The 13,472-nt window shown below is 38.5% G+C and overlaps 1 protein-coding gene across 2 annotated transcripts in view; it reads left to right on the forward strand.

The window, feature by feature from the left end:
- Positions 1 to 13,472, forward strand: part of CSMD1 (CUB and Sushi multiple domains 1) — a 1,753,128-nt gene that overhangs the window by 1,542,094 nt on the left and 197,562 nt on the right. For both annotated transcript variants that reach the window (XM_060291350.1, XM_060291351.1), the window contains exons 29-30: positions 4,913 to 5,100; positions 10,925 to 11,119. In XM_060291350.1, the coding sequence (XP_060147333.1) occupies positions 4,913 to 5,100; positions 10,925 to 11,119 (383 nt within the window). The remainder of the gene's footprint in view (positions 1 to 4,912; positions 5,101 to 10,924; positions 11,120 to 13,472) is intronic.

The following is a 13,472-nucleotide window of genomic DNA, read 5'->3' on the forward strand; positions in this document are numbered from 1 at the left end:
TGTGTTTCCATACAGATTGTGAAAGTTTTTGTTCTAGTTCTGTGAAAAATGCCAGTGGTACTTTGATAGGGATTACATTGAATCTGTAGATTGCTTTGGGTAGTGTAGTCATTTTCACAGTGTTGATTCTTCCAATCCAAGAACATGGTATATCTCTCCATCTATTTGTATCATCTTTAATTTCTTTCATCAGTGTCATAATTTTCTGCATACAGGTCTTTTGTCTCCTTAGGTAGGTTTATTCCTAAGTATTTTATTCTTTTTGTTGCAATGGTAAATGGGAGTGTTTTCTTAATTTCACTTTCAGATTTTTCGTCATTAGTGTATAAGAGTGCAAGAGATTTCTGTGCTTTAATTTTGTTTCCTGAAACTTTACCAAATTCATTGATTAGCTCTAGTAGTTTTCTGGTAGCATCTTTAGGATTCTCTATGTATAGGATCATGTCATCTGCAAACAGTGGCAGCTTTACTTCTTCTTTTCCAATTTGGATTCCTTTTATTTCTTTTTCTTCTCTGATTGCTGTGGCTACAACTTCCAAAACTATGTTAAATAATAGTGGTGAGAGTGGGCAACCTTGTCTTGTTCCTGATCTTAGTGGAAATGGTTTCAGTTTTTCACCATTGAGGACGATGTTGGCTGTGGGTTTGTCATATATGGCCTTTATTATGTTGAGATGAGTTCCTTCTATGCCTACTTTCTGGAGGGTTTTTATCATAAATGGGTGTTGAATTTTGTCGAAAGCTTTCTTTGCATCTGTTGAGATGATCATATGGTTTTTCTTCAATTTGTTAATATGGTTTATCACATTGATTGATTTGCATATATTGAAGAATCCTTGCATTCCTGGGATAAACCCGACTTGATCATGGTGTATGATCCTTTTAATGTGCTGTTGGATTCTGTTTGCTAGTATTTTGTTGAGGATTTTTGCATCTATGTTTATCAGTGATATTGGCCTGTAGTTTTCTTTCTTTGTGACATCTTTGTCTGGTTTTGGTATCAGGGAGATGGTGGCCTCGTAGAATGAGGAAGAGTTTGAGAAGGATAGGTGTTAGCTCTTCTCTAACTGTTTGATAGAATTCACCTGTGAAGCTCCTCTGGACTTATTTATTTATTTTTGGCTGTGTTGGGTCTTTGTTGCTGCATGTGGGCTTTCTCTAGTTGTGGCGAGCGGGGGCTACTCTTCGTTGCGGTGCACGGGCTTCTCATTGCGGTGGCTTCTCTTGTTGCAGAGCACAGGCTCTAGGCATGCGGGCTCAGTAGTTGTGGCTCATGTGCTCTAGGTGCATGGGCTCAGTAGTTGTGGTGCATGGGCTTAGTTGTTCCGTGACATGTGGGATCTTCCCGGACCAGGGCTCGAACCTGTGTCCCCTGCACTGGCAGGCAGATTCTTTACCACTGCACCACCAGGGAAGTCCCTAATGAGACTTTAAATGTCATACCTAAAGATTACTTCATTTATCCCTTCAGGGGTCTTCAGTTTTACATCTAGCAAAGCCTGAGGTCTTGTGTCTAACAGGTACTACATCAAGCTGCATGACAAAAATGGAAATAGATTATTTTGCTTTTCAGCATTCTACTTGCATTAGAATACACATGATGTGGCAAGAATTGCTTTTAAATACTATCTTGCACACAGTGTGTTCCACATGAGAGGGCTTAATTTGCAGAATTTTCAAAGAAAAGCGATAATAAAGTGATATAGATATACTTAGTATGATTTCTCATTGATGTATTATATTTCTCTTAATGCGTGAGTGCTAATTCATTTCCATAGTACATCCTGTCTGCCATTCCCAAAGGTAGTATTGTTATTATCATTAAGATAGTCAAGACTTGGTAGAACTCTGAAAACAAAAGTTCCCCAAATTTTATTACTGTAAAGTCTGATTTAATAAACATTAGTTCTTTAAAAAAAAATGCTAACTTCTTTCTGCTACACTAAATGGTAAAAGTTCAAATCATAATATAATATGATTATATTATAAATATAAATTCCATAGAGCTCTCACATTATAAATATATGGTATAAATAATTGAATTTTTCTAAATCCCATGATCTTTTCCAAATTCACATTTTAATTTTTGAACTAAATGAAGTGGTATTTTAAAAGAGAAGTAGTTCTATATACTGTCCTATTGGTCTCTTAGCTCCCCAAGGCAAAGTGGTCTGATTAGATTTATTTATCTGTCAATTGAACAAGTTTCTTTTCTTGAGATGTTTGCATCAATATTTCAGGCCTGGTTTTGCTTATCTTCCTTCACTTTCTCCTCCTGATGAGATATGAGTCAGTATAATTTTAAACCTCTGTGATTCTGAATTTTGAGTAGTTTAATAAGCCATCATTTCCTGAATTTACTCAAGCTGCTATAAATTTACCAAATGATGAATACCTTATTATGCCACTCAGCTATTATACAAAAGCTGTGAACATTTGCTGGTTATATTTTTGAATATCTTTATGGGTTTTGTTAATGCTAAATTCTAGTAGCGCCTTCCTTAAAACCAGGAGACACCTCTGCTACCAGGAGATTAAAAGTAAGTTAACAATTAAAGCCTTTTAGAGAACACAGAGCCTTTTTGTAGGAGTTTCCTACCTTCCCTTGGGTCATGGTGACTCATTATCAAGGTTCCCAAAGGGCAATTCATAGTAGTATATAATATATAAGGCAGTTTTACACAAGAAGTTTTCTCAGTTAATTTTGTGCACTTCCCTGGAAGAAGGTTGACCTAGAAAATCTTAAAGTTTTCTTCCGACTCTAAGAGTTTGGAATCATTAGCTGACCCGGTGTCACAGAAAATCACATACCTGTGACATGTTCTAAGGAATGGACAACTTGTGTGTGCTCAGGTGGGAGTTTTCCTGGGACCTCAGCTCCTAGATCTACTTAGTAGAAAGAAGGAGGAAGCCAGAAGTACCAGATGGGAACAAGGATGCTCAAGGACCCAGTCAAAGAAGCTGGTGTTGATACAGCCTTCCCAGGATGCACTGTTTAAAGAGTGTGACTGCAGTCAGGTGTGGAGAGGGAAGGGGAGCCCGGCATTACTAACAAGGAAGGCAAAGAATGACATGACCTGGAGCACATATGAGCTTCAAGGCTCACCCTGGTACTTGAGGGATCTTCAGGGAGGAGTGTTTTATCACAGGCTTCTATAGACTGTGGGGCTGATGCGACTCACACATTGGAACTCAAATTAAATTTGGTTTAAAAGCATGGCCAGACTTTGGCCTATTATTGGGGCTTGTAGATCTGTGCATCTGGTATAGGTAGAAATAAGACAGGGTTTAACCAAAGGGACTGTCATTAATTGTAAATATCACTTCAGACTTCTATGTGTGTGTGACAGCACATCCAAAAGGAGAGGGTAGTTAGAATATGTTTGTTTGTGCCTGACCGTACTTCCATGTTCAAAAATAATCTATCGTAATAATTAGTTATGCCAATTATCAGGGGTACAGCATGACCAGAGTCTAATAACATCCTTGCAAACTATTTCAAAAAAATTGTTATTCCAACCAAATTCTGTTTGGTTGATGCAGTTCCTCTTGGCCTCTTTTCTCACTCTTTAGCCACTCAAGTCTTTTACTTTTTCTTCATTTCCAACTTCAGGGAACTTGTCAGATAAACAGACTCTGAAACCTCTGACAAATTCCTTGAATAAAATGTGTTCAGGACCTCACATGGGAGCGAGGGCACCTTGACAGGAAATGGGATGGCGCGATGCAGGTCCAGATGTTATACTAACGTCGGGTCCTTGGTGGTCCCCCGTGCTACATCCTTCAGAATGCAGTGGGCAGCTTCTGGAAAGACCTTGGGTTCACGTTTTATCCCTTGAATATCCAGATAAACTAAAGTCACTTAAACAACAGCACATGTTCGTGATTATAAAACCTCCTGACTCTCTCCATCCCTGTATACAAATATGCTGTCAAGGGAAAGGGAGTGGAAGCTGCGTGGATCGGTCCACGTTGAAGACCCCAAAGGCCCTGATTTAGAGATGAAGGGACATAGGAGGGCAAGTCAGAATGGATTACGTCAATACCTCTGTCTAGTGTGTTTGTTTATTCTGATCCCACTGAGATCTTGGACATGTAAACGAAGTTCAGTCTGTCACTTGAGAGGAGGTATATTTTTAAAGTTCCCAGACTATCATCATCCTTCTCATCATAAATGGCAGAGACATTTAAAGCTGCATCCCACTTGAGAACTTTGGGTGTTAATTGTTAGACTTTGGAAATTATTAGGGTATTTACATAAGGAGAGACAGAGACAGAGAGAGAAGTAGAGAGAATGGGAAGGAGCAGGAGGGAGAGGGGAAGAGAAAATTGGAATATCCAGTCAAGGTGAAATGATGTGAAACAGTTGACTTCCATACTTTGTACCACTGTAGGGACTGCTATTATTGGCCAGATTATCTAAGCAAATAGAAGCAATTACAATTTTAAAAGTAAACTCAAACAAAAGTATTTTTTAACTTTAAGAATTGTCAGTAACATCAAGGATATATGTTATTAAAACTAAAAATATTCACCTAAAAATCAAATACCAGTGGGAATGCATCCCTTCTGAACCCTATTCTTTCAAACTGCATTTCATTAGAAATATCATGGTTATAGGGAAGACATACCATATCTATATTATAAGGGTTCATTTTCTTTCAGATTATCTTCAAAATCATACTGTATTGAAGATGTTGGTGATTGTATAAAATACTAATAGTATTTGTTATAATTGTTATTTATTGCCATTTTGATTATTATTATATTTAACTTCTGGATTGTCCTAATTTTTAAAAATTATTTTACAAAGGCAAATAAAATCACTGTGTGCTCTCAGAGACTTTATAGTCTGGAAGATAAGAGACACATATATTAGGTGCATAATCTAATTAATATTCTTTCCTTTTAGTTTCAACATGGAGCCCAGCTATGATTTCCTACATATCTATGAAGGAGAGGATTCCAACAGCCCTCTCATTGGAAGTTTCCAGGGCTCTCAAGCCCCAGAAAGAATTGAGAGTAGTGGAAATAGTCTCTTTCTGGCATTTCGAAGTGATGCTTCTGTGGGCTTGTCCGGGTTCGCCATTGAATTTAAAGGTACTGTGACCAGCTTAACTTGTGAGGAAAGTGACTTGTATTGAGATTTCTTTAATCATAAGCATTTATTTATAAAGTCTTGCCTATCTGTTCAATGCATAAAATTCTGACATCTCTCTCAATCATCTGGGGAACAGGGTCGATCTCGCCAGTGGGGAAGAAATTTCCAACACGCATTTCTGCCTTAGCTGAAAGAAAAGAAAAGGGGGGAGGGAGATTTCTTTTTCCAAATTCATAGCCATTTAAAGATAAATTATGATTTGTGCAATAAATAATTTGAGTATTTAAGAATTATTTTAATATGTGTTTTACTATCTTAATTTGTTTCTTCAGGATGACTCAATTTAAGTACATAAATAGCTTAGTTTGGTTTTTGTTTTTTGGGGTTTTTCTGGCTTGCAGGATCTTAGGTCCCCAACCAAGGAATGAATCCGAGCCCTCAACAGTGAAAGCATGGAGTCCTAACCACTGGACTGCCAAGGAATTCCTGATAAATAGCTTAGTTTTATCTCAATATTTTTCAAGATGTAAAATATCGATTGCCATTCCCTGTCCTGACCACCCATGGTGGTTGGTTTGATGGGGAGCAAGCACTGATCCTGGTCAGCACTTTCTTCTTTGGTCACCTCATGAGTGACTCCCACTTCTTTGGTTTCCACCACCCCCTGTCACTAGCATCCAGAGAAAACAAACAGACTCACAAAGATCACCCCAACCTAAGCATTTTGCTGTTGGGTTCATGAAAATAAATATATATTTTTTTCAGGGCTTCCCTGGTGGTGCAGTGGTTGAGAGTCCACCTGCCAATGCAGGGGACGCGGGTTCGTGCCCCAGTCCAGGAAGATCCCACATGCTGTGGAGCGGCTGGGCCCGTGAGCCATGGCCGCTGAGCCTGCACGTCCGGAGCCTGTGCTCCGCAACGGGAGAGGCCACAACAGTGAGAGGCCCACATACCGCAAAAAAAAAAAAAAAAAAAAAAAAAAAAATATATATATATATATATTTTTTTTTTTTTTCAAATCTGTTTCTCATGTGAACAAGGAAAACACGGGGTATATTACAAAGAATCAGAGAAAAGGATTTATCAAAATATTAATTGACAGTAGTGAGTGCTTTATAAAAAAATGAAAATATATACATTTATTTAAACTTTTGAGTTAGTTATTAGTTACTAGAATTATAAAATAAAATATAGGGTATGTTTCATCTATGTTAACCCTTTAATGGACTTGTATTTCTTGATATTGTTTTTAAGTAGGAAATTAACCTACTTCCTCAAAAACACCGAAATCTAAAAATTTACTGATCTTTAGTACAATATACAATTTAAAAAAATTTAAACAATTCAGCAATTGAAGGAGTTGCTGTGCTTTTTGGATGGGATCCATTAATGTTCACGAATAATTAACAGCAGTACTTTTAAGCATTTGCCATATCATTAGACAGTTTCTGTATTAATAAGAACTCATTGAAGTGCATGTCACCATGACAACGCCCATTCTGTAATGAGTAAAAAATCACACGTTTCATCTAAATATAAAACTGTAAGGAATGGGAGAGAATATTTGCAAATGATGAGACCAACATGGGGTTAATATCTAAAATATATAAACAGCTCATACAACTCAATACCAAGAAAGCAAACAATGCAATAAAAAATGGACAGAAGACCTGAAGAGACATTTTTCCAAAAAGAAAGACATACAGATGTCTAACAGGCACATGAGAAGATTTTCAGCACTGTTAATTGTTAGAGAAATGCAAATCCAAACAACAATGAGGTATAATGTCACTCTGGTCAGAATGGCCATCATGAAAAAGTCTACAAATAACAAATGTTGGCGAGGATGTAGAGAAAAGGGAACCCTCCTACACTGTTGGTGGGAATGTAAATTGGTGCAGCCACTATGGAGAACAGTATGGAGGGTCCTCAAAAAACTAAAACTAGAGTTGCCATATGAGCCAGCAATGGACTACTACTCAACCATAAAAAAGAATTAAATTCTGCCATTTGCAGAAACATGAACGGACCTAGAAAAATTATGCTTAGTGAAATAAGTCAGACAGTGAAAGACAGATATTGTATAATATCACTTGTATGTGGAATCTAAAAATAATGCAAGTGAATGTATATGCAAAACAAAAACAGACTCACAGACAAACTTATAGAAAACAAACTTATAGTTACCGAAGGGGAGAAGGAAGGGGGAGAGGGACAAATTAGGGGTATGGGATTAACAGATACAAACTACTATGTATAAAATAGATAACAACAAGGATATTTTCTACAGCACAGGAAATTACAGCCATTATCTTGTAATAACTTATAATGGAGTATAATCTTTAAAAATACTAAATCATTATGCTGTACAACTGTGACTAATATAATATTGTAAATCAATTATACTTCAATGAAAAAAAAAAGACTGTACACCTGTCATCACCTTGTATTCCCCAGGGCATCCTAGGGTAAGAGAATCTGCAGATGAGTGAGTAAATGCAGTAGAACTTGTGTCCCTCATGATAGGGGGACAGGGCTGCCTCTTTGGTCTGGTTCTTCGGGGACCAGCAGAGCCTTCTAAATGGGTGCTAGAGCTCTCACGCTTTAAAAGTTCTCCAGTGGAGCCTGTGGAAAAAAAAAATCATCAGAAAACAAGGAAGGACACAGCAATGAAACAGCATCCAGCAAGTACAAGGCCCCATATGGTGAGGGAAGCAGGGAGTGGACCTGGCTCTTGGGCTTGACCAGAAGGAGCCACAGGGCAGTCCTGCCGAGTGACCCCAGGGGCCCGGCAGCTTTGGCACAGGCGTTCTGGGAGGCGTCCATAAGCGGAACCAACAGGAACCAGGGCAGAGCACACCATGTAATGAAGTCATCTCATTGGGAAATGTGACAACGTGTAAGCAAAAAGTGTGCCATGAGTTATCACCAAACATCCTGAACTGACAACTGAGTAAATGCAAGTAAAAGCTTCGATGCAGTGCATTTGGAGAAATGAAGAAAAACTGGCCATCAGAGGTCTCAATTTGCAACACAGAGCAGAAAATCATGGGAGTGGTATTTAACCAAACAGTACACTAAACCAACAGACACTTATAACAAAAAGTAATTAAAAAGGCTGACCAGGCAACAGGCATGTATTTTTTTCTCTATCATTTTTTTAAATATAATTTTAGTTATTTTATTTTTTATTTTTGGCTGTGTTGGGTCTTTGTTGCTGTGCGCAGGCTTTCTCTAGTTGTGGCGAGCAGGGGCTACTCTTCATTGCAGTACATAGGCTTCTCACTGCGGTGGCTTCTCGTTGCAGAGCATGGGTTCTAGGCGCACGGGCTTCAATAGTTCTGGCTCGTGGGCTCAGTATTTGTGGCTTGCAGGCTCTAGAGCACAGGCTCAGTAGTTGTGGCGCACGGGCTTCAGTAGTTGTGGTTCGTGAGCTCTAGAGCACAGGCTCAGTAGTTGTGGCACATGGGCTTAGTTGCTCTGCAGCATGTGGGATCTTCCTGGACGAGGGCTCGAACCCATGTTCCCTGCATTGGCAGGCGGATTCTTAACCTCTGTGCCACCAAGGAAGCCCTTTCTCCATCATTTTATAGGAGAAAAATATATGCCCTAGACCAGTGCTTGTATTTATTAGACACGCGATACATTCTGTTGGATGACAGAGTAAACGACATCCGATGGAAGGACTGTTCTCATGCCCACAGTTTTATTTATTCGTCCCTTATTTGCTTAAAATAAACGATCTAAGGCAGCGTTAAAGAATTATCAGAATGTCCCCTACTCCTTGAAATATCCAAATTGGTTTTCAGTAAAGTGTTTAGAGAGTGTTGGTCCCAGCACAGTACACAACTATTGCTGTGAGTCTCTAACCAGAGCAAAAATAGAGGACCTGGAGGGGTTTCCACAATTGATATATATGATATAATATATTCATGATATATATGATAACTAATATATTATACATGGCATATGATACATATGATGTATGATAATATATATTACAGATGGTATATGATACATATGATAATATATGATGGATGATATACGATATATATGGTAATATAGCATGTCCGATACACGTGATAGTGTAATGTTTATATATTTATGTTGCACTTTAACCAAAGTATGTAAATAAAATATTCTAATAGCTGGTTAAAATAATTAGGCCAACAGTTGCCAGAGAGATCTCTGCTTGGCTGATGTTGACACATAGGTCATTAAAAATATAATGAGAGATATTGAATAAATACAGTTAAACAGGCCTCTTCTCCGTCCTGCAGGACGTCACAAAGTTTGTGCTTTTCCCTCTTCCGCTGTTTGTTATCCATTCCTAAGAGGATGTAGGATGTAGTTTTCAGAGCTCGTTGCATTTTTACTCTTTACTGGCTCACCTGCCACAATCTCCCAGGAGCATCTTCTTCCTAACACTACTGTGTGGATTTACTCATTGGCCATAAGTAGACACTCAAGAAGGGAAAATGCTTAAAAAGGAACATAATCCACATTGATCACAACCCCCAGAAAGGTAAAATGCAGGCTTCCATTTATACTTTCCAGAGATTTTTTATGTGTTTGCTTAACCCTGGGGCAAAGATTGTCAACCCAAATAGAAAGAACTGAAACATATTTATTTTATCCATTCAAGTTATCCTTGAGCCTATATTGATATTAATAACCCCATTCATGAATAGCACATTCATGACAAATAGCATTTTCTTAACTTTAGGCCAAAATCATGAAGAAAAACATTTCAGTATAACATCTATATTGATCCCTTGAAGATCTGTAAAATTCAATTCAGAGCCTTCTGACGTTACAAGGGGCTTTGCTGATGGAGGGAAGGATGTTGACAAGCACAAACAGAAAGCAATTCAGATGATGGAATTGCACACAGCAGAAGGAGATGTAGATACGTGATTTAGAGACATTTGGAAGGTCTGCTGAAATATGACATTTAGTGTTAACGCTACCAGGACATAAGTGGCACTACCCACACAGCTACAGGACTGTGAGAAAGAAAGAAGAGAGCTTTGTATTTATATCTGGGAAAAAAGAGGCTTTTAGCAAATGCCTCCTTTAGTGGCCCCCACAGCTGGACAGATCTTTGCAGTGTGTTTCTGTGAAAGTTATTTAACCACTCTTGAGCTTCAGATTCTCAAAATGTAGAATGGGGCCACAGATCCTCCTCACATTGCAGAGGTGGAGTGAAGATTTGAATGAAAAACATGCAGTGTACCCAGCTCAGCGCCCGATACATAACATGCCCTCAATTCCTTTGAGCAGTTATTAGAATTAGAATAGAACTGTGTTGAGCAACTATTACATCCCAGACACAGGGCTTGACCCTTATGGATCAGAAAATGTGCTTTCCAGCTACGTGTGGCTTCATTGACTTAGTGAGAGTGGTAAAAGATCAGAACTTCTTTCCACGATTATCTCACCAGCATGAGAAATCACTCTTAATTTACATGAATTAAATCAATTTCCTTTTGAGAAGCCCAGTTCTCCCATCTCTTCCTAAAATGTGCTGTGATTTCACGAGTTAAGTACAAAAGTCAGGAAGTCAACCTCAACAGCAATTCTGTAGTGAATTGTCATTTGAAAAATAAGAAATAATTTTATTGAGAGGAGTTTTTTCTATTTTTCTATGATAATTATTAACTTGAACATTAATTGGCAACTTGGTCAATTAGTCAATCAATTTTTTGGAGCATATTTTATATGCTGGACACTGTTCTAGGTACTAAAAATATAAATAACCGACAACAAAAAAATAAAATAAAATTCCTGCCATCATGGAGTTTACATTCATGTCTTCCCCAGAGAAACCACGGGAAGCCTGTTTTGACCCTGGAAACATAATGAATGGGACAAGGATTGGGACGGACTTCAAACTTGGCTCAACTGTCACGTACCAGTGTGACTCTGGCTACAAGATCGCTGACCCGTCTTCCATCACGTGTGTTATCGGAGCGGATGGAAAACCCGCCTGGAACCGGGTCTTGCCCTCCTGCAATGGTACGTATGGAACCGGTGTTTCCTTCAGAGATAACTTCCCTCTGGAATTTGCACTCTCATTTTGGAGACAGTTTGCATTTCAGTCCTGTATCCCCTCCTCACTGGTGGGGAAACCCCGCAGAGCAACGTGGGATAAGAACTTGACCTTCCTTGGTCGTTTAATTTACCCAGTGGATTAGCCATTCTCACAGCTTTCTGGAAGGGGAGATATTTTTCTCTCACTTAGATCGTTTGGCATTTCTAATTGCTGTTTTTGTGTATGAGAGATGCGAATTACCAGTCTCTAGGTGGCCTCTGTCTCTCTGCTTCTGTCTCTGTCTCTGTCTGTCTCCCTCTTGCTCTCTGTCTTTCTCTATTTCTCTGCCTTTCTGTGTGTGTGTGTGTGTATCTCCCTCTGTCTGTGTCTCTGTCTGTCTCTCTGTCTCTGCCTCTCTCTCTGTACATATATACACATACATATACATATATTACATATATAAGGATGTGTCATTTCCCCACAAATACCAACAGTTTGTAATTCCTCATGTACATTAAATTAATAAAAGCACCTATTAGAGGGTAAGGTCAACCTTCAGGAACAGGCAGTGCCATCCTACAGTGACAGAAGTCAGGTTGCAGTTGCCCTTGGGGGGGTGCTGAGAGGAGGGGTCTGAACACAGACTTCTGGGCTGTCCTCCAGGTTCTGTGTCTGGTGGGTAGCTTCGTGGGACCCTCCACAGACAAAACTCCAGACTCTGTGATACACCTTAAAAAGGAGACAGTAAAATCCTGTGTTTTGTGACAGAAAAATTGATTCCAAGTTTACTTTAGGATGAACTCAAGGACCGGTTTAGTTAGATACACTGAACTGATGAAATAAAGATCTTTTCCTTAGGATGGCTCTGATGCTTGTAACTTCCGACCAAAGTGGTGTTTCAGAAAATTAGTACGTGAAAAATCCGAGCAAACAACACAGGCGAGCAGACCTGATGCCCTGGGTTGCTCTGGCATGTCTGTGTTTCTGGGTTTGTCTTATGACCCTGACAGCTTTTCTGTTCAGGAACCCAGTCCTCCAGCCCTGCAGTACTCAAGGTTGGTGCAGACAGGGAACTTCACACACGTTTTCAGAGGAAATGAATAAATCAGGGAATAGCCAAAACAATTTCCAGTGAAAATTGAAGTCTTCCTAGTCTTCCATATTTTATCCTCTAACAATAAACTCAGAGAAATAATTATTGCTGCTTCTCGGATTCCAGGAGGTTCATGTGAGGGGAGAATGGTGAAGGGCCCACGTGGCTGTGTGGGGCGTCCAGATGATGACTTTAACGTCTGTGTAAACGTTACAGTAAGCTTTGAGTCAGCGGCATCACAGCGCTCCTCTCTAGGGGTTAGAAGAGTGTCCTCGTACATTCACTAGAGTCACCTCAAAATGCCATCCTTAAAAGTGCACACTGTATTAAATTCAAACATACTTTGAACTTATGGGGGATGATGATAAATTCTTTCGCCATAGGCTAAACGAGAAAAATGAGGTCACATTTAGGCAACAGATAAATAATCTAATTTTAAATTAGAGATTTTTTTTCCGTATCTGAAGACCCGCGAACTCAAGCATAGTTTCTGTTAACCAGTCATCACATTTATGTGCATAAAACATACAACACTGGTTTTTCCTTAAGTTATTTATTTCAATTTAAATAAAACTAAAAATTCCCAATCATTAAACAGAAATGTCCTCTCCCGTAGTTTATTTTGGATATCTCAAGAAGAACAGCACCTTTTGTGCTGAATTAATGCCTGTGGGTCACTCAGATCACCAGTTAAACTAAGCGAATGTTGTTATATATTAAACATTTTGATAGTTCATATATTAAGGGATGTATTTTGGGCTAGTTTGTTTTAAATTCATGATATAATTTTTCTTTCTATTGCCTACATTTTTTTGTTCATTGAGGTTTCCTGTTGAATTAGAACAGAAATGGAAACAGTCTGGAGTCTCTTTCATGGGTCAGAATGGCTTTTATTTACTTATGTTGTTTTTGGTTTACATTCAAATTTGATTGTATTTTGTTCCCTTTATATATGAGACATATACTCCAATTAACCAAATGGATGAGTCAGTTTCTTGTTACCATCTGCAATGAATACTGTTGCAAATCTTTTTTCATTTAGGAAATGATCTGTTTAATACATTAATTACCAAAGAGTAACAGCATATTTGTTTTCCTTCTCTTATCACATTAATATAAAAGAATTTCTAACATGAGAAAGACCATGCCTGTTTCTCAGGTTAACACAGTGACATGGACAGAGTAATTGTTAAGAATTAAATGAAAATTCTCTACATATTTTTCTCAATTTCACAAATGTTTGG

Source organism: Globicephala melas, chromosome 21 (genome assembly GCF_963455315.2).
Source record: "Globicephala melas chromosome 21, mGloMel1.2, whole genome shotgun sequence".
NCBI lineage: Eukaryota > Metazoa > Chordata > Mammalia > Artiodactyla > Delphinidae > Globicephala > Globicephala melas.